We start from the raw sequence: 21308 nt of genomic DNA, 5'->3' as shown, positions 1-21308 counted from the left end.
CAGCAAGATAACACAACATGTCACAAAAACAGAAATCATATCAAACTGGCTTCTTGAACATAAGAATGAGTTAACTGTACTCAAACAGCCACCAGCTCTCCATCCAATAGAGCACCTTTGGGATGTACAAATCTGCAGCCGCTGTGCAAAATTCTGAGAAATGTTTCCAGCATCTTGTTGAATCTATGGCATGAAGAATTATAGCAATTCTGAAAGCAAAAGGGCCGACCCAGCACTAGCAAAGTGTAAATAATAAAGTGGCCGTGAGTGTATATATAAAAGCCTTTCATATGGCGCTTGGTTCTTTAAAGTTTATCGGCCGCACATCCACGGCCATTTATAATCACCAGCTGAGTTAACATGTATGTCATTGGACTGTGGGAAGAGGGCGAAAGAAACCCACACAGACACAAGCAGGATGTGGTTAGGGTGACACTTACTTGATCTCCCACTTGAGGAGAAATGACAACACACAGGCAGCGTGTACTCTTTGAAACTTGTGGGTTTTTTTATTTGATAATACTGAATACTTTGTCCTTCGCCCGGACTTACACAAAGCATCAAACACATGCACAGTCCTCTATTCACACAAGGAACCCATTTCCCATTTCTCTATACCTTTCTCCGGTTAATCGCTCTCACTCTCACGTTACTCCAGCGCAAGAGGACCTTCGACACTACAGCTAAAGACATCGTAGACAAAGACAGCGAAAACACACGCACGCACACACACTCACAAAAAAAAAAACCAAAAAAAAAAAAAACAACCAAACAAAAAAAAGACAGGTATAATAATAACACTGAAAAAAATACAAAGTAATGGAAACTGGAAAGAGTTTACTTTTAAATTATGCCTCTAATACTCCATCATATATATATTTTTTGTTAATGTAGCTTGAGGTTTATAAAACAGCACTGTAAACATTAAGTAACTGCTTTCTAGGACAGCGATAAAGCTTTCATTAATAACTGGAAGGAGCAAGAAAGTCAAAGCTAATATTAAGCGTATAAAGACCTTATTTTTTTATTACTCGTGAAATGAACCGTCTGCAAGAATATATCATGAAAACTGCTGTTTGCATTTACAATCAACAGATAATACAAAGACACTGAAATAACATCCCCGGAGCGCTGTTTTTGTTTCCCTTTCACACATAAAATCTGCAAAAAGATCCCTTTTATCCAAACCTTTCACACATCCACTTTTTTGTTCACTGCAAGTACTACTTTATATGTTATGACAGAGATAGCAAGGGATATGCTCGTGCTTTTTTCTGAATATGAATCACCAAAGCACTCAAAAATGGGCGAAAAATTCTGCACCTGAGGTGGATCTGTCGGTCGGGGCGAACGATAATATCTGTCACATCAGAGTGTTCAGGCTCTTGTCTTTACTGGAACTCATCCTCAAAAAGTGCAAATCTAGTTCTAAAGCAGTAAATAATAATAATTATTATTATCAAGTAACAACAAAAGTATATGCATAGGTTCCTTACAGCTACATAACAAAGAAGAGGGGAGGACGTGAAGAGGAAGAAAGGAGGAGGAAGTGTGAGAAATTTGAGATATTTCTGATTGGCCTCTGGGGCAGTGGAGAGGTGGTGTTTAAATTTAGAGCGCTCATCTTCACGCAGCATAGACTGGTCCAGTGAGGCCAGTGACGGTCGCGAAAATCCCCACCCAAAGAAACCAGAGAAGATCATCGGCCGTGCAAGATGATTCACGATCTTTTTAAAGAAAGCGTGTCGTCGTGTGGGCGTGAAAAAAAGTTCCCGGCGGAGACGATGAGAAAACTGTGAATTAAGAGTGCTCGGAGAGAGAGGGAGACAATCGTTTTAAACAAAATGAAATGAAAAAAAATAATAATAAAGGCAACTTGGAATTTGGCTTTGGAATAAAGAAAACTGGAGGATGAGGTAATAAAAGCAGGAAGATGATGGATAACCAATGGCTGTCTGAATACTGGGAATTGATTGGTGGAGATCAGAGCTGTTAAAAATTGCTTTGAAGGGGCAGGAAGTGCTCTGTCTCACTGAGAATTTTTATCCTCCTGACGCCAGCCTCAGGAGGAAGTTACATCACTTGACCAGTCTATGTCTCATGATGCTGTTTTGTTGTTTTTACAGAGCTGCTGTGTCTGAGAACAACCCCTGAGCCTCTCCAAACATAAAGAGTGGCAAAGGGTTGTTTTCAGACCAGCAGGTCATTTCTGTCACATTAGCTTTGCCTTTTTTTTTTTTTTTAATTATAAAAAAAAAAAAAATCACTTTATTTCATTGGAATTGTGTACATTTATCTCCGTCAGGCTCTGCGGCGTGCAGTCGCATGTGCTTAGGGGTCCTCGGCATCCAGGAACTCCTTTTTGGGTGGTGCGACGCCGCGGTACCAGGAGCAGGAGCCGTCTGCCCTCTTGACGCAGGCGTAATGGTTGGCTTGGCGACCGTGCACCTGCTTCTCGATCATCAGGTCTGTCCACAGGCACTCCTCAGGAGCCGAGATTTCACAGGGCAGAGAGGGACAGCGCACAATCTGCAGAAACACAGCACAATCCGCTCTTTATGACATCAAACTATCAGAGATGGGTGTCACCTGAAATACCACTGCTGTTAGAAGACCATATCAAATATGCCTTAAGGTCTAATCCTCCAGATTTTCATTAAATCAAGCCTCAGTTTTGCTTCTGAACTTTCAGTGCCAGCATGCTCATATTACCCAACATCTACCAGGAATTTACTGGAAATGTTACAGCATGTAATCTGGAGTCATTTTATCAGCCTGAGTAGCTGTGGTTACACGCACACATTTTTTCCTCCTGACTGCACTCACGTAGATTTAAGATATCAGGGCAACTGTTTACATAAGATTTGACTGTCACGCGGTTTGGTGTTTAGGCAGCCATGTATCAGTAGACATGCTTTCTTTTTGGCATCTCCCTGAAGATGGATAGCCATCACCTGCTCAGTGTCTTCATTATGACGGTTTTAACTCTTTAGAGTTTTAATACAAACAAACTCTCTGCCCAGGGGCAGCTGAGCTTGGAAGCTGCTATTTTTGGAAAAAGCAGAAGTGTATGTTTCCAAAGTTACTTCAACATGGTACAGCCACTCCTGGGAAGTATGTGGCATTGTGTTAAAACACACCTGAATGCTCCAGACCAACAAACTGCCAAAATTCCTATGACCGAAGTAAGAGTGTACTTAGATTGTACCTATATGACCATAGCCAGAGTTTACTGATTTATCTCTCCATTTAAAGAACTTAAGGAAACAGAACAAGCCACTATTTGTGCTTCAAATTCAAAGTCTTCAACTTGTGAAACACTAAGGGGCTTTTATTGTGAAACACCCAAAAACATTTATAACAGATTATTGCCATTTTTAACTTTTAATGAAATAGATCTAATAGATAATTACCTAAATCATTATTACATCAATAATGAATCATTTGAGACCCTCAAAGTTTTCCATCAGCTGTGTCCTGTAACATTTTGTAGTTCACAAAAAAAAGTTTGCCTGTCTTAAAAGTAGAGCGCCCTCTGTAGGAATTTAGTAAAATGAAAATGCACACCTATAACAATCATTTGCTATGAGATTTGTTAGCATAAGATTGCCTTCTGTTGGTTTTTGAGGTACTGGTTAAGCTAGGTTTTGCCCATGTGCACCATAAATCTGCCCAAAAGCACCTTTAAGGGTCGCTAATCAATATATTACTTTGTTCCTATTAAACATCCAAAAAGAGATCAGAGTGAGTACAAGCAATCCCTGTGAGGTGAAAGCTCAAGCTTCAGTTCTTTATACTCTTGCCGGTGTATGACTTCATAGAGAAGAGATAATCATAATATGGTCATCTCAGCGCAGAAGCACAGAAATCCTGCCCACCTGAGCTTCAAACCTTATGTTTGCGAGGCAGCAAAAATGAAGGAAGAGGGCTTACAATGGCTTGTGGATGAGCTACAAGATCACAGATTATTTTGAAAGAATACAATCAGTATAAAAAAATATGGAAGTTGAAAACGTGTAAGACGTTCCTTTTAATCTCTAGAACAATTAATAAAGAAAACAAGTATTCAAGTTACATTTACTGCTCTTGTGTTTATTCCCCTGAATCATGCCTCGTCTTGTTTGCTCTGCTATGTCTGGATGTGTAGTGGAAGAAGTGAATAGCTGTCTTTTTTTTCTCCACGCCACGAGATAAACTGCACATGCGAAGGCGGCCCTCTGCTGCCTTACCTTGCAGTCACAGCCCATCTGGTAGCGCTGGCTGAGGCTCTTCTTCTGGGTGGTGCTCAAGGAGTCCCAGGGCATGATGTAATCACACAAAGTCACATGCATGCTGCCGCTGGCCTCGGCCTTGCCTGTATATAAAAAAAAAGAAAAAGAAAAAGTACACGTGTGACAGACAAACTTCAGACATAACAATATGCATGGTAAACACCACCATCACCAAGGCCAGGGTGCATCAGTATAAATGTTCTGGAAAAAAATCTGAACTTGTAAACATCAGATGACAGATTCGTGGAAAACCACTGATGAAATCTGTTACTTTCCAGACTGGTGCCTGCAGGCGTCAACATGGGCCACCTGTCCTTGTCAAGAGCTTGTGTTTATGTTTCGTGCATAAAGGGGCACCAGTCAAAACAAGCGGATATTTCGAGATGAGATTACAAATCTATGGAGGCTGCACCCTCTCCACTTTGCCACTATCTGTCTGCATAGCAGCTCCCAACACGCATGTCCTCGCAGACGGGACTGACTCACATTTCAATGCAACTCCTCTACTCGTTAACCCTTCGCACTAAAGAAACGATGAATCATTCTGAAAGATGCCCCGGTCAGCAGAAATCTAACTTTCTTTCCCACTGCACAAAGTCCCTACATCTTGAGAAAAGAGAGTCGGGGAGAAAATGCTGGCTTCAGCAGTTCCTCCTCTTACAACTCTCTGTAATTACGGGCCAGTGTTTGCGGGCGCATCTCTGACTGTGATGGAGAAACCAGAGCACGAATGACATCACGATCCTCTGTGTCTCCGCTACTCTGCAAACTGAGTCTCATTCTGACGCTGCGACTGCCTATCTTGCTTTAAAAATCGAAATAACCACCACAGGAAGAAAGCTGTGTCCAGGTATAATTATATTTGATGGGCAACACATTGGTGTGCCTCACAGAAGCTGGCTGGGCCTTTTCTGTTGAGGGTTGCATGTTCTCCTCATTTCCTTCCACAGTCCAGAGACATGAACATCAGGGTACTGGTGATATTAAAGCGGCTGTAGATGTGAATAATTGGCTGTCACTGCCTTATGACAGACTGGTGACCTGTCCAGAGCGTACCAAAGAGGTGAGGAGCTGAGGAAAGGCTGTCGGTGGAGCTGTGGGTGGCCGCATGATATATAACCCACAGAGGGCACCAACCATAAAAACATAAAACCCATCTACTAAGATTTTTTTTGCTTCTGTGATCTGAGTACTGCAACAGACTAAAGATCTACTAGTAACTAACAGACAACTTTGTAGATAACGCGGGTAATGAGCTAATCTAATCAAAACTGGAAATCAGCAGCTCATATTCCCATTAGAGGTGGGAATCACCATACATCCCACGATACGATATTATCACAATACTTAATGCACGATACGATATTATTGCAATTTTTTTTTTATATTTTGCGATATTCAGATTCTGTACATAAAATAAATATTGATAAAGTTTACCTTTATCTAATATCAAAGTCTCACACTCAGTCTTTCTCTCATTTCAGTCAGTTTTATTGTTGACAAACTGAACAGTTTGTATTACAGTCTAGTCCAACTTAACTGAATGCAACCATCTGGTACAATCATAGCTATTCTGAACTATGAAATTTATGAAAACTATGCAGCCCATTCAGCAACTGAAGAATTTGAAAGTAAATTAAAACAAAATATAATTTTACATTAAATAAAAAAAGTTTTAAACTTAATTAAAATAAAACATGTCTTAAATTAACATAAGTTAACTGTCATGTTTATTGCTGCCAAAAAAAAAGTTAAACACATTTGGACAGTGAAGGAATGTCAGGATTCTTGCTCAGAAAAAGGATCAACAGGCTCTGAAGTCAGAGCATGTTCCAGTCCACAAAAACCTTTTTTGCAACAAAATATCGATTTCTGCTGTCCCTGTATCGATACATTATTAGCAAACAAAATATCACGATACTACACAGTATCGATTTTTTCCCCCACCCCTAATTCCCATATGCGTCTGCTCTGTTTAGCAATGACTGGAAACACAGAATCAAAGCCATCCATGCTGTCTTTTATCTGCCTGCTTATTTAAAGAGCATTAAAGTACAACACATTATTTAACAGTAAAATATTGTTTCGTTCAAACAAAACTTAAAATTATGTTCTAGAGTCCTTTTTTGTCCAGTATCATTAACTATTTAAATATTAACTGTTAAATATTTCCAATTTTATTCTGCTTATCCAGGGCTGGGGTCTAACCTGGGCTTTTCCTTTGTTGGGACGTCCCCGGTACACTTCACCCAGGAGGGATCCTTGTCATCCTGACCCACCTCAGCTGACTCCTTTCGATGTGGAGGAGTAGCGGTTCAACTCTGAGCCCCTCCCGAATGACTGAACTTCTCGCTCTATATCTAAGCAAGGGGTTGGCCAGTCCCAAAGTGAGAATCATACTAAGCTAAACCAACTAAGGCCTCTGTCAGACAGGCCTAGAGACTCGTCATTGATCCATCAGGGAAAAGTATGCATTTCCTAACCAGTTTCTGAGTGGTTACAAACCAGAAACTGTGACTCTTTAAAGTAAAAGTTGCACCTTTTGAAATGTGTTGGGTAAAATATTTAGGCAGATTTTATTCCATGCAAACTGGGAACAACTGTACTAATCTCCCAGCAACAAAAGCAATTACAAGGGCCTTTGTGGTGGCACACCCTCTTGCTGGAGCAGGAGGAGACTAGGTATGGAAACCAATTTTTATCTAGAACTGGGAGTACACTGGCTTGTGGCCCCACTGTGGATGGGTTAACTCTAAATATTGTCAGCTAATGCCCAGCTGTGTTTTGGATTTCTACTATCTCTACAGAAGTTAGAGGTCAGAAGCCTCTAACTTCTGACCCTTTAGCAGCAGAATAAGCAGTTTATCAACTTGTCGCTAACACTGTTTGTCTGTTGTTTGGGCAGTGGGTTTCACAGCTTTTCCTCTAAAGACAAGCAGCTGCCTGCTGTGGCTGACAGCGGTGCTATTGAGACACTGACGCCAAAGCCAAACTGTAACGCTGTGGTCAGAAAGGTAAACAATTGGCTGAAATTTGTTGCTCTGAGTTTAGAAGGTTTGTTCACCACTTCAAGTTACTCTGTTGACTTTAAGGCAGTCACGTGATGTGCTGTTAGTGTTAAATAATGAATACAGCTGGTTTCAGTTTACAAATTTTGAAAAAATGACGCAGATGTTATGCAGATGTAAACAGTCACTAAGGCATAAAATACCTCAGGAGCTTAAGCTGTACCACAACAGACAAGGTCCCTCCCAGTCTCCACAGGATTTAGCCAGCAGAGTATCATTACCTATAATAACATAAACAGCTGCTCCACCAACATGCAAAATTGCCCACTACTCTTTATCCGATCTCAGGTTTGTCTGCCCGGCTGTTTGCACCTGCAGGACCATATCTGATTATCTGTTTGCATGTTCTGTGCTGTGCTTCTCTCTGTCTGTGCATTCTTTCACTTTTTGTTTTATATAATGATGTATACAAACTATACATCATTATACCTATCCCTCCGACAACAGCAGCTTCTTTTCCACAAGCTAGCTGAGATTATCAAATTTCATTTGCAGTATTATTTCCGGGAGACAGGGGATATTCACACAAACCTGAGATCAGATACTCCTTCTTGCCGGTGGCATCAAGGGTGACGCCGCAAACGGCGGACACGGGAGCAGTGAAGACAGATTCGATGTCCTGGGTAGGTCCCTTGAACATCTGAAAATTAAACACAGTGCACAGGGTATTAATAGCGGACTCAATGTCAAACCTTTTTGGCTAAAACAGTGAGGATATTCTTACCTTGATCTGTTTGACCTCATACTGGATCCTCTTGATGGGGTTCCCATAGATGTCGTTCCCAGAATCCACTTCTCTCTCTCCCACCACCTTTGCTCGAATCACTGGTTGGGAAACACAGAAACACGGCGTTAGAGGCTGCAGGAATTCATTGCATTTACTCACTGAAGCTTTCATTGTCTTTCATACCAATGAACAAAAGAGTAGAAACAAAAAAAGTCAAAATGATTCCCACTAAAAACGATAAAAAGGGAAACCTGCTAATGTTTGTTGGGTAATGGCTAAAACTTTGGATGCAGGCCCCATAAGCCCCATACTGTAATTGGTGTTCGTCTGCATGTCCACCAATTAGGTCAAAAAGTAAATGAACGAAACTAACTCCCCCCTAATTAAGTTAAAGTAACTCACAAATGAAGCAAAAGGTTAAACAAAAGGTTAACAACTATGTTACAAAATATCAGTTTCCTTTAATCAAAGCTGAAATTTACGAGTTTGTAAACAAACAAATGCATTTCGACAGGAATCACCCCATCACTGATTTAGCAACTGTAAACCATCTGTAACTTAAAGGGACCTACTATGCTTCTACTTGTTTTCAGTTTTACATACACTGTTACATGGCGTTAAACATGGCCAAAGTTTCGAATAACGAGAACAGTTCGTGTACAAATAATGTCTGTGATCAATGTTCACACGTCAGCCTGCTCTAAACACACAGTTTAGCATAGTTTTTTCTACTTGTAGTTCTGTGTGATGTCACTGAGAGCAGACATCCCTAATATGCTGATGTGCTGAGGTGTGTTGATCAAATCTTCTACTTGTGAGGAATAGCCGCCTGGACAAAGAGGCTTAAAAGGAGGCGTAAAGTGGTGTCCCTAAAGGACATGATTAAATTCAGTTGTAGTATATACAGCATCAAATCACAACAACGGTTTCCTCGAGGTACTTTATGCTGTAAGGTAAAGACTACAATAATACAGAGAAAACGCCAACAATCCCAACACCTTATCAGTGAGCAGCTGGTGAGAGTGAGAGTGCACCCAGTACACAGGAAATAATGACATACCCTATAATAAATACATTAGTTTCCAGAGTTATAAATGTGAGGCTTATGAATACTGATATCTCAACCTTAATAGTACAGTATACATTATAAATTGGCTAATCCATCATAAATTTATTATGTCTTTTGTAGGGCTGTGTGATATGACCAAAATCTCATATCCCGATATAAGAATTCTATCGTCCCGATAACGATATAAATCACAAAAATGTAACATTTTCTGTAAATTCTGTGAATCTCGTGCAGCTCGTCTTGCGGGAAGCGTTTCCTGATGCACGTCATGTAGCTGGAGTAGAGTGTTTTAACAGACAAAAGTTGTAACAGCCGCCGTTTTCTTTGTGAGTATTTATTACACGGCGTGCTGCGGGGAAAAGCCTGTTCTAACGTTTGAGTCTAAGGTTTATTTTTTAGCACCTGACAGCTCTTTTTTACTTCTCATCCGTAAATAATCTGCTCTTTCACGTGATTCAGTTTATTTTGAAAAGTCTCAACAGGATCTTGAGCTTTATTGTGAAAGGTTTATGTGGAACATAAACAAGCGGACACACGATGCTGTTACCGTCGTTGTTGCTAACCACAACGCATAAAAACAGGCGCTTGTCCGTCCGTAGTGTGGTTATATTAAATACAAGAGAGAACTTTAAGAAATTAATATAGCCACTACACTGACCATCCAAACAAAAAAAATATTGCCGTAAACAGTTTATTTTGCGACACCACGAAACAAACGATAGCGTAAAATGAAACGATAGACGTTTTTATATCGTCATCCGATATATATCGTTATATCGAACAGCCCTAGTCTTTTGTTTTTTTCCGCAGCATTTCATCCAATTTTTCTGCTTGTTATTACAAATGAACAAAAGTGAAACCCATAATTACGTTGACTCCCATACAATGTAACACTGCATAATGGCTATGTTCAAAATCTGGCCCTATTTATTATAAAATGCACTACATTTATAATAAGTCCAGATACATGACAGTCATTTTACTTGACTCATAAAAATTTGTCACTGGTCTCAAAAAAACAAAACAAAACAAAGCAGCTGAAAATGTTCACCGCCTACAGAATTAGAGGCCAAAATCAGCATTGCACAGCTCTGATATTCTGAATATTCTGGATACAGAAAGTAAAGGGCAGGTACTTTGGGCAGGTACTTTGTTTGTACCTGCCAAGGACTTTGACTAATAAATAACTGAGCAACACAATCAGCTGCCTCTCCAGAGAGTGTCTCATCCCGTGGATGAACTTCACTGTTTTTTCTCTGCAGCAGGGAATCTTACTTTTCCATCTACTGCAGTGACAAATGATGCAGTTGAAGAAAAAAGCATTCAGAGTGAAGACATCGATGACCTTGTCAGCTTGCTGGTGATAAAATACTGTTAGGTAGGTTAGGAGCGACTAGACTTTCAAAATAACAGTTGCTAGCAAATCATTTTTGGATGGTGTTCTCTCAGACAGACAAAAAAATAGAATTGAAATAACTCTGGTACATTGGTGGTCATTATTATACCTCTGTTACCCGCCTAAGTAGGGTCTATGTGTGGAAAACACTGCTTATGACTCCACATCACAGGCTAAAAAAAAAGCCCAAACCACCCATCGAGCTGCCTTAAAGTCTCATCCAAACACCACAACAAAATGAATTTTAGCATCTAAAGTGGTCCAGTCAATGAAAACCCAACCAGAAGTCGCCATCAGCCAACATTAGAGGAGGGACAGACACATGACTTGGCGTGCAGCACAAACCTTCCTGCTTCAAAACATGACCAGGGAAACCATCACAGGACAAGAGCTGAGGATTAAGAATACAACTTGAAAGCTAATATACTGAGAAGGACTTGGCCAGAGGTTTGTTTCTCACCATGCGTGTGTGTTTGTGCGCGCGTGTGTGTATTTTAACGGCCTGACTGACTTCAAGCTTCAACTATGCTTAGGGCATTTATTCAGAATGGAAAATATGAGCAATACAGGGGGGAAAAAAACATAAAGTAAGCAGGAACAGAGGACACACACACACACATCTATAAACACACATACAGTCGACTGCTGCTGCTCTTACACCCTCGGGTTCAGTTTATGGCTTAGAGCAGATACAAATATGGAGGTTCACAGCTCCCAGAGTTAATAGTGTCTCTTTCTTTCTCCTTCTTTTTTAGTCTTACTAAACATGGTACTAAACTCTGTACAGAACAATCATTTAGTCTAAAAAATGTCCAGAAAGTGAAAATGATACAATGATAACATGTGATGTAAATTATTGTTAAATCCATCTCATTATTAATTCAGCTAGTAATTCAGCGGCCAGCCAAAATAATACCTGCCCTCTTTAAATAAACATGTACACATGTCCAAAATAACACTGCGTTTCCTATAAACACTTCTCCCCATAGCAACCGGTGGTTGTCAACCAATCTTTAGCCTTTTGTGACTGGTGTTGAAATAATTCATACTGAAAAAAAAACAACTACATATATAAAAGGTTCACTGGTAAAGACAGAGACTAAAAGCAGAGTTAAGGAGCCTTTACAATGGTTTTTCGTATGAAAAAAGTCGTGGCAACAACACATGTGGGCTGTTTTTTGGGTGTCTGTGAATCATTATAAAATTTTTAAATATTTTATCTATACCTCTACTAATAAAAAAGTATTACATTGTTTTAAAATTGGATTGGATTTAAATACATTTAGTCCTCACATCATGAGAACTGCCTGCATGTAATGCAGCTTTTTTCCCTCACCTACTACATATCATTCAGATCATGCAGTGTGTCTGTATCGTTAAGGCTGCACTTTACCGTTTGACTAACTATTTCAGGCTGTTTGTTAATGTGTAAATATAACACTAGGCTGACGAAATACATCTGCCAATTTAACCATCATAGTTAAGATGTAGCTAAGATCTCAAATGTTCAACATTCATCCATATTTAGTCCTCAGAGCGAGTCGATTTAGGCTCAGATGGCCGTTGGGCTTGCAGTACATTGGTAAAAATCCTGAAGAAGATGATGAAGAAATCGTTGCAAAACAGCCTCCTCAGCTTACAGATGCGCATTTGGACCGTTTTCTTAATCTCAACAATACTTTAATTGGACCTGACTGCTAATTTTGAACTGACACCATGTTTACATGAAAGCAGTGTATTACTTTGTAATGTGAGGCTGTTCTTAAAGCACACTTAGATTGATAGTATGATCACCTTGCTTGATATATAGCCTGAAAACGTAGGCTGTTATCTTCATATTACGCCTCTTAATGAGGACCAGATTTGATCTGAATATTAGATTTAAAGGGTGATATAAACTAATTTCTGTTATTATTACGGCTATTGTTGTGTTTACATGTTTTTATAATGTCTCTATGTGGCAATAAAGTAGGGCTGGGCGATATGACCCAAAATTCATATCTCGATATTTTTTAGCTGGATGGCGATATAAGATATATATCTCGATATTTTTTTTAAAGCCATAAGTTAAGAACAAAAAGAGAGTTCTTAGTCACACTGTGTGCCAGATGTCACACGGGCACTTTTATTTACATACAGCGTAGATGTACATGAAGAAATTACTCAAAAATAAATTATCAGCATTTATTAAATAATCATGGTCCATAAATAAAAGAAAACAATGTTGTTTTTGTGCATAACAAAAAGCTCACAATTGTGCAGTCAAAATGTAAACTAATAGACGCTGAGCATAATAACAAAGAGACAGATTTCACAGCTGCACCACGTCTCTGAACAGGTGCCATTTGTGGTCCTTATACACACACAGTACGTATCACTCCGCGAGGCTCCTCCTCGGTAGCCGTAATCCTCCGACAATCCATCAAGCGGTGCAGCTCCGTAGCTTAGCAAAGTCATATTAAAACATTTTTTGACAGATTGCTGAGCGCTGTGTACCACATAAAATCGGTTCGCGGTCAGTAAGCACAACCAGAATTCATACATAAGGCGCACTGTCGATTTTTTGAGAAAATGAAAGGATTTTAGGCCGTGCACCCCTTCCGGGCTGCATGTCGTTAGAGCGGTTAGCTCGCTAACACGTTGACGCCGTCCAGCCCCACGCACGGGGCGATCCGCAGTAACTCGCTAATGCTGGGCTTACACTGTGCGATTTTTGGCCGATTTTTGAGTCGTGCGACCGTTTTGGCGATCGGCCCGATTTTGGCCTTCATCGTGCATCGTGTAGTATACGTGGGGTAACGAGAAGCGATTAACACCTCACGACCAGCTCCCGATCATCAATCGCTTGGTCGCGAGGATTTCAAACCTGTTTGAAATCCTCGCGACCGCCGTGAGGGCGTCACCGTAGTTTCTCACACTGCGCACGCGCAAACACAAATGTCAGCGAAAAAGGCGGCGCAGCACAGCAGTGTAGCGTGTGATGTGGACACAAGCGATGGAGGCACAACTTGTAGAACTTTGGAAAGCTCATCCGAGCCTTTTCGATGTGGCATCACAAAATTATCACGACCACAACAACCGTGGAAATAGTTGGATTTACACTACTGCTCAATCACAGCTGCCTGATCAATGTTTTTCATTAGCAATTTAGCAAAGTTGATGGTGGTGGTGGTGTGTCTGTGTGAGTGAAAGACAGAGAGGGAGAGCGAGCGACAGAATTTCTGTTATAACCTTCATTTTATGGACGCACAGTGTGAGCACTCGGGTCGCATCAGAGCATCGGGCGGTATAGTGTGAGACCTGCATCGTGACCTATGAACTTCTAACCCCTGCGAGTCAATCGTACAGTTTGAGCAGGAGCTGAATCGCGCGACTGAAAAAAATCGCACAGTGTCTGCCCAGCATAACGGAGATTTTCCGCTTTCATCTTGTTATTGCCTGCAGGTGAAGCTATGGGGGAGGGGGAGTTGTGTTCAGTGAAGGAGAGGCGAGGCCGAGTAACGTTACGTAGAGACAAAAGTGGACGAAAGAGAGGCAAACCTGCGCCCAGCCCTACAATAAAGGTTTTAGTAACAAAGTAACAAGAAAAACCTAAAGGCTAAATTACAGAACAGGTTTTAATTTACCAGGATTAACAAAGAAGAAGATGAAAGGTTTAAGAACAAATCTTCTTCAGAAGAATGAATCTGTTTTTTTTAATCAGCACCATGAGCACAAACATACTACTTTTTAAGGTTTCTTTTTTTTTTTTGAGAAACCAAGTTCCCCAGAATCAAACCCCCACATTTTAGTTGCACTTTGATGGTCATGCAAATGTTCAGCTGCAGCAGCCAGAGCACGCACACACACACACACACACACACACACGGCAGTATACCTGTTTGGCACTCGCTCCTGCATTCCTCCCAGTTTTTCCGCTCTCATTTCCTGACCTCATTCTGAGCCACAAACTAATGAGCAAAGAATCAGCAGCAGGACACAATACTGAGAGGAAATTACCCTGTTATTCACAACAGATTGCTGTTATGGGAGCTTATCTGTCTCCCTCAGTGTTGCAGACATGTTTACTTCTCAGTTAGTTTCTCCCCTTCAATAAAGCCAGAGCGGATCATCCTGTGCAGTCTAAACAGTGTGTTGCAGAGGCGGCAGACTACTCAGCACGATGCTAAAACAGCATGACTACCACGAGCCTGCAGGCAGCAGTTTCACCGCAGGTTGATCCAAAAGTCATCCGATCAGCAGCACTCAATCAGCAGCCATAAACCACCAACTGACCCACATTTCAAACGGTCCCCTACCGTCAGACCGGGACGACACATAATGACTTCTACATACATATTAGTTGCACTACGAAATGTTTTCCATGCAAACCCCCATATGAACGCACACACCACATCCTAAGTGCCCCCCGATTCGTTCCACTGCATGACTGTCCATTTCTTTTTTCATACGCCAGTGACCACCAAATCATCCCTGACTCTCTTGGTATGGTTTGTTCAGCTCCAGGCGTATGTGAGCCTTCTGTTTAACCTGTCATTTGAACAGAAACAAACCGCCCTCAAACACAATTCAGCCGGCACCTCTGGTTACACCTGCATGAAGACCTGAAGGCTCTGGTTTACCCTGACACAGTTACCGGAGCTGACATGACGGTGATCGAGTCAGCATGAAAAGGATGAGCTGGGGTGGAGGTGGGTTGCAAAGCAGCTTGCAGGGAAAGAAGTAATTGTTTGTCCAAACACCCCACCTTATATTGGATTTGCCAATAAAATGCATAGAAGTGGATCAGCTGAAGATGAAATCAGAGAGCCAAGCTTGACTTGACCTGCCTGAAGTAACAATTTGCAAACACATTGAAACGTGGTGAACTCCTCAGCGCTTTTGCCATTAAATCCTAATTGTTTCAGCATGCAACGTATGATGTATGTGCTGAACCAACACTGTACACCTCTCCAGGTGAGCCTGAAGCTATTTATTAGCGTTTCCTCCCCCACAGGCTGCAGAAGCCTTTGTAAAATCCTCCTCTTGATTTTCTTCCTAGCTCTATAGTTTTGTGATGATGAAACCTCTGCTTAACATCACAGACTGTTGACACAGGGTTTTAAAGATAATCCAAACATGCTTTTAGAAGAAAAAGTAAATAACAGAAATACTACTGTTGTCCCTCAGAACACTTTTTGTTCATGAAAGGGACAAAGAAGAATGGAAAGCTTATGGGAAAAAAACGGTATAAACCATCCAAATCCAGGTACTTAAGGTTGGTTTGGAAAACTCATAAAAGGCCTTTACTTTTCCGAACTGATCTCCAGTACCTGGATTTGGATGTTTTATTCAGTTTTTGGGTCATGAGCTTTCCATTTTTCTTTGGCAATTGATGTGTTTGGTAAAAGCATCTTGCACAGCTCAGACAGCTCCGTTGCTATCGTGAAAAAATGAAGAAATACAGTTAGAACAATTACACCTTTTTGTCCAGCAAAAGCACCTAAGACAGAAACAGTTCAATCAGGTACTGTGAACACTCCAAAAATGAGACACTTGACTTTATTTTTATTTTTATTAGGTTTGCAATCATAGCAGCAAAATGTGGTTCAGGCTGACATCTGCCTTGTTAGCGCTTATCAGCTAATCAGTAAATCAGAAGATATTTATGAAAGGCTCTGGCTGGAGTTCATCTTTCGTGCACATCGATGTCACATTAGCTACATATTTAGAATAGGTGTGGTGAAGATAAACCAACTTAGTCACTTTACAGCAAATATTTCTTTGTTTCCCTGTCGCTACAGGCAAACGACGTCAGGAAAAACAAACCATCTGTACCAGCTTTATTTTACACGTCACTGTTTTCTACAATCGGTGCTCATTTTTACTTCATTTGAAATTTTTGACATTATTACGTCTGTATTGATAGTTTAACTGTAAAGTTTTTATGCTATACTTTATGCATTTTTTTGTCTTTGAATCTTTTACATTTTTGGAGTGATAATAATTGTTATCAAGGCTGTATAAACAACCATATTATAGGACTTTTGTCATTTAATTTTTTTAGCCCAAGTTTCTTATTAACTATCCTCCAAAGGAGTGCCATTATATTTCTTTTTTAGTGACATGTGTTAGGGATGTTTCTGTATTTCCATGAAAGGACGTGTACACGTGCTGTCATCCACGCCATGTCCACTGCTGAGATCGGTGACTCTGATCTCTCAGACCGCTGACCAGAGTGAGCTAAACTGGGAAAGGGTGAGGGAAGTTCCCCTTTATGGGCAACGGATTTATATGAAAAGAGGATGTTTGTCGCGTTTGTGTGTGTGCGATTGTACCGTGGGTGCATGACACTGCACGATTTTTATGGCTTGTGGTCTGACCTAGAGTATCACTTTGACTGGAAAACAGAAGATGACACACACAAACACACAGCTGGTTCCCGCCTATGTGGTATGTGTATCAACAAGCAAGGAGTGGGATCCCATTCCACCAAAACAAATCCCAATTGTCAGACTGCGCAACTTTTGACAATGTCACTTTGTTGCTGCCTACATGCACATTTCAGCCAACTCTCATCCGACACAGCCCGCCCTTCACAAGCCCTCAAAACCCATTCCACCCCTTCTTCACCTCTTCCTCTGCAGTGTTTCATCTAGATGTTTCTGGGCTGGACAGTGACATCGACCATTGTTGCCGTTTGCGTGCATCCTCCCCCAGCTGTGACAAAAGCTTTCCTGACTCACAGATGCTTTAAAAAAAGACAAACAATTGGAACACCTTGCCTCTGAGACATCCTGTCTGCAAGACCTGCCAACTCAGCAAGAGATTGAGTCACACCTCAAAATAGAGCTGTCAATTTGCAATAAGGAATTACAAGGATGCACATCTTACCAGCACAGACTCAAAAGTAAAATGCAGGATGAAAAAAAACAAAACATCTTCAGCTTTCTTCTTCTCATTCATCCCATGCATATTTTAACTTGCACTGTGACTTTTATTGTTTTTCCCCTCTAAACACACTCTGAACTGACAGCCAGATGTCATCCGAGCCAGTGTGTCTGTGTGTGTCAGTCTACCGTGCATGGCGGCAGGCCTTTAGTTGTCTATCTGGGGTGTGAAAGAGTGTGTACAAGTGTGTGTCCGTACACTGCATCGGAGCAAACTTGGGAAAACCCCAGAAACATTCCTGTAATTCCTCTCAGCACCACCCCATGCAGGAAGAAACTGGACAGGAATGGAAATTTAAAAAGGAAAAAAAAAGGAGTGAGGGAGGAAAGCTCGTGGTGTGACATATTCTGCGGTTGAGATTCAATCCCCCCCCCCCCCACACACACACACACACACACAAACCCGTTAAATTTCTCCCTCACTTTCCCCATCCCTTGTCCTCTCTTCAGCTCGCTCCCTCCTTGTCTCTTTTCCCTCTCTGGTGCCACGTTGCCCTGCAAAATGCAGGCGACGCCGCTTCGTCCCGAGGCTGCTGAGGGTGAAGCTCGGTAAGCAAACACTCCCAGAGCAGAGGCTTTGGGTTCACACAGATGATCTCAAACTGCTTCCAGTCTCTTAGCTCTCACGCTAACAGAGTGGAGGTACACCCTTTGAGTTTGTATAAAGTGGATTTTGGGGGAGATTTAAACCACAAAGTTCATTAAGGTCATCATTAACTTATCAATAAGTGTCACAAATGCACTCCTAACTCCTCACAGTGTTGCAGAGCAGAACATTATGGGGATCTGACCTGAGTGTGTTTCTATTTTTAAAAATAATACATCTGAAAGAAGACATTTTGGAGGTCTAACATTATCAACATGACATGGCAAAAAATATGACAATGTGATCTGTAAGTGTAGAGCCGAATGTAGTGCAAACTGTCTGGGCCATGGCCTTGAGGAGCAACACCCCTACCACCACCAGCAGCACCTTCAGGCTTTCCAGGGTTTCCAGCAGCTTAGTTGAGTCCATTCAACCGTGGCCAGAGGATGGGCTAGTTAGCTGTGCAGGAGCCTGGCTCACTGCACGAGAGGCCAGGTAAACATAAACAACAACAACATAAACAACAACAGGAGTAGACCCCGCGGCTGGACTCACCTACGTCGGCGTTGCAGAACGCCTGTTGCGGATGTACCGGAGCGCAGCTGCACGCTTCCACGAGCTCCTCCGCCCGCCACAGGACCAGCAGCGCGAGCGTGCAAAGGATGCCGTTAACGGAAAACGGCATCGTGGTAAACACTGATGGCGATGTTTTTCAGCTCCTGCGTGGATGTTGTGCTCTGCGCAGATGCGTTGCAGTGTGGCTCCAGCGGCAGCGTCCCCTCTCCGTCGTTTTTCTAACGACACACACGTCAACGACAACACACGGGCGCGCGCTCAGCTCCAGGTAAAAAGGTGAAGTTACACGGTGCGTTTGGTGCCCTCCGGATTTCCCCCGACTTTCCGTTTTCTGCAGCTGTCTGTCTGTCTGGACTGTTTTTGTTTCAAGGCGTTTTATAAAGCTGGCCGTGCGACTCCTCCCCCCAGCGCAGGGTGGTCCTGCAGAGGGCGCTGAGTGCTCAGTCGGACCCACCGGACATTTGGATAGGGTCCCAAAGGAAATTTGAAAAATATTGCCCCTGCGCCCTCATAATATCATAATACACGGTATTGGTTGAAAAGTGGGCCTGCACTCGAGTGTAAAGCTGAAAAATTGTTGCAACAAGTATTTAGACAGAAAGAAAATAATATAAAATCATTAAACTTGTATTACTGGATACAAGGTTGTGATAGTTCACACAAACTAATCTAAAAATCTAAAAGTGACATGGAAAAAAAGGTTTTACTTAAGTAGAGCTTATCAATTCCAAAAAGATTAAAAAAAAGTTTGGGTGCTGTGGAAAATATGTATAATCTCACAAACTCATATTTTATGCACATAGGATTACAGAAAACATATCAAATGTCTCATGGAAAGTAGTAGCTCATTTTGATTCCGTTGGCAGTTGCCAATAAAAGGCTTAAAAACTAAGTGGGATTAAGAGGAAACTGTTGGAGGAATGCTTTGCAACTAATTAGGGTTGTTGGCAACAGGTCTCTAACATGACTGGGTATTTAAAAAAAAAAGCTTTACAGAGAGTTTCTCAGAATTAGAGGTGGACAGATGTTCACTGTTCTTCAAAAAACAAAATGTGGAGCACGTTCAGAATAATGCTCCTCAGTGCAAAATTGTGAAGACTTTAAATATCTCCTGATCTGAAGTGCAAAATATCATTCAGATTCAGAAAATCTGGAGAAATCTCTGTGCGCATCAGACGAGGCTAAAAATCAGTATTGGATGTCTGTACTGTTCAAGTCTATATGCAACAATAAATTAAAAACAGGGATGATTCTGTCATGCAAATCACTGCATGGGCTCAGGAACAGATGCAGGTTGGAGTCCTCACAAAGCTCATTTTAAATGGACTAAAGTGAAGTAGAAAACTGTTAATATTATTTCTGGTTTGTTAATAATGCTCAGTTCAAAAACCTGCATCTGTGATGGTATGGGGGTGCGTTAGTGCCCATGGAACTGGCATCTTACACATCTAGAAAGGCATCATCAGTGCTGAAAGGCTTATACAGATTTAAGAGTAACATATCCAGATGTCTGTTCCAGGGAAAGCTTTCCATCTTTCAGTATGACAATGCTAAAATGCATACTGCAGCCACAACAACAGCACAACTTCATAGTAGAAGAGTCAGAGAGCTGAACTTTACTGTCTCATTTTAAACGTGTGATGTTTTCTTTGTTCTGTTGTGAATAAAATATGGACTTATGAGTTTTTACAAACGGTATTTTGTTTTTATTTACATTTTACTGAGCGTCCCAAATGTTTGTAATAATACTTTTTGTAATAATTTTACTCTTTAGTCACAAAGATCATTTTAGGCTTTGTGATTTTCAAACACAAACTAAACTGAAACAAATACACTGATTCTGTAAACTAAGGAGCTATGGAGGAGTCAGGCAGGAGAAAAGGGGAAAACCACAGAGAAGATTCATGGATGTAGTGAAGAAGGACGTGCACAGTGTTACAGACGAGTGACAGGGTGAGATGGAGGCTTACGATCCACTGCAGCGACACCTAAAGGCAGCAGCCGCAAGAAGAAGAAGTCTGTTTGTGTATCTTTGCACTCCTTGATCCTCTCTTTGCTTTCCCACCAACTCAATCGGCTCCCTTCCCTGAGGCCCAAATCTACACCCTCTTCCTCCCCACTTTCAATCTGCCTGCCACATTAAGTGCTTTAAACCAGCTGTTTTAAACCAGCTAGTCTTAAGTGAAAGTGGATTATTAAGCCTTCCTTAAATAAAACACGTAAAGGTGCAGAATCTGTTTTTCGTCTGATATGGAGGAAAAGCCGCAGGCTCACAGAAAGAAGTCCCAAGTGATTATTTCAGGACTGTCGCAATGGAGCTGTTAATGTTTGATTTCTAATGTTACAGAGCAAGACAGTCAAAAGAGAGCAAAAAAACAATTTTGAGATGTGGGAGCATTTAGGAAGTTTTACTATAAGTGCCTGAATGAAAATGAAGTGAAACAGGTAGATATTCAAAAAAGGGATGGACATGGCCTTAGTTCTATGTGACAGCAGTCACTGCAGATGCTGAAGGGTGAGGATTGGTGCTTTTCTATTCAGCCGCCCAACTCTTTATTTATCAGCGCCCCATTGCCATTTGTGTTCAAGAGAAAATGCAAATGATTCCTGAAAGATGAGATTATTTTGTAATTTTAGAGCCAAAATTATATATAAAAAAGGGGTCCTTTAGAGCTGTAGAAACCTG

The 21308-nt window shown here is 41.3% G+C and overlaps 1 protein-coding gene across 1 annotated transcript; it reads right to left on the bottom strand.

Annotated features, from left to right (window-relative positions):
* Window positions 1-999: 999 nt before the first annotated feature.
* timp2a (TIMP metallopeptidase inhibitor 2a) lies at window positions 1000-19038 on the bottom strand. The gene is made up of 5 exons (XM_026178341.2): window positions 18602-19038; window positions 8064-8164; window positions 7871-7979; window positions 4230-4354; window positions 1000-2529 (listed from the first exon to the last, which is right to left on the bottom strand). The coding sequence occupies exons 1-5, from the start codon at window positions 18729-18731 to the stop codon at window positions 2332-2334; spliced, it is 663 nt and encodes a 220-aa protein (XP_026034126.1). The 5' UTR covers window positions 18732-19038; the 3' UTR covers window positions 1000-2331.
* Window positions 19039-21308: the final 2270 nt, after the last annotated feature.

This window comes from Astatotilapia calliptera, chromosome 8 (assembly GCF_964374335.1).
Source record: "Astatotilapia calliptera chromosome 8, fAstCal68.1, whole genome shotgun sequence".
NCBI lineage: Eukaryota > Metazoa > Chordata > Actinopteri > Cichliformes > Cichlidae > Astatotilapia > Astatotilapia calliptera.
The sequence above is the reverse complement of the archived record's forward strand: the minus strand, read 5'-3'. Positions and strand labels throughout refer to the sequence as shown.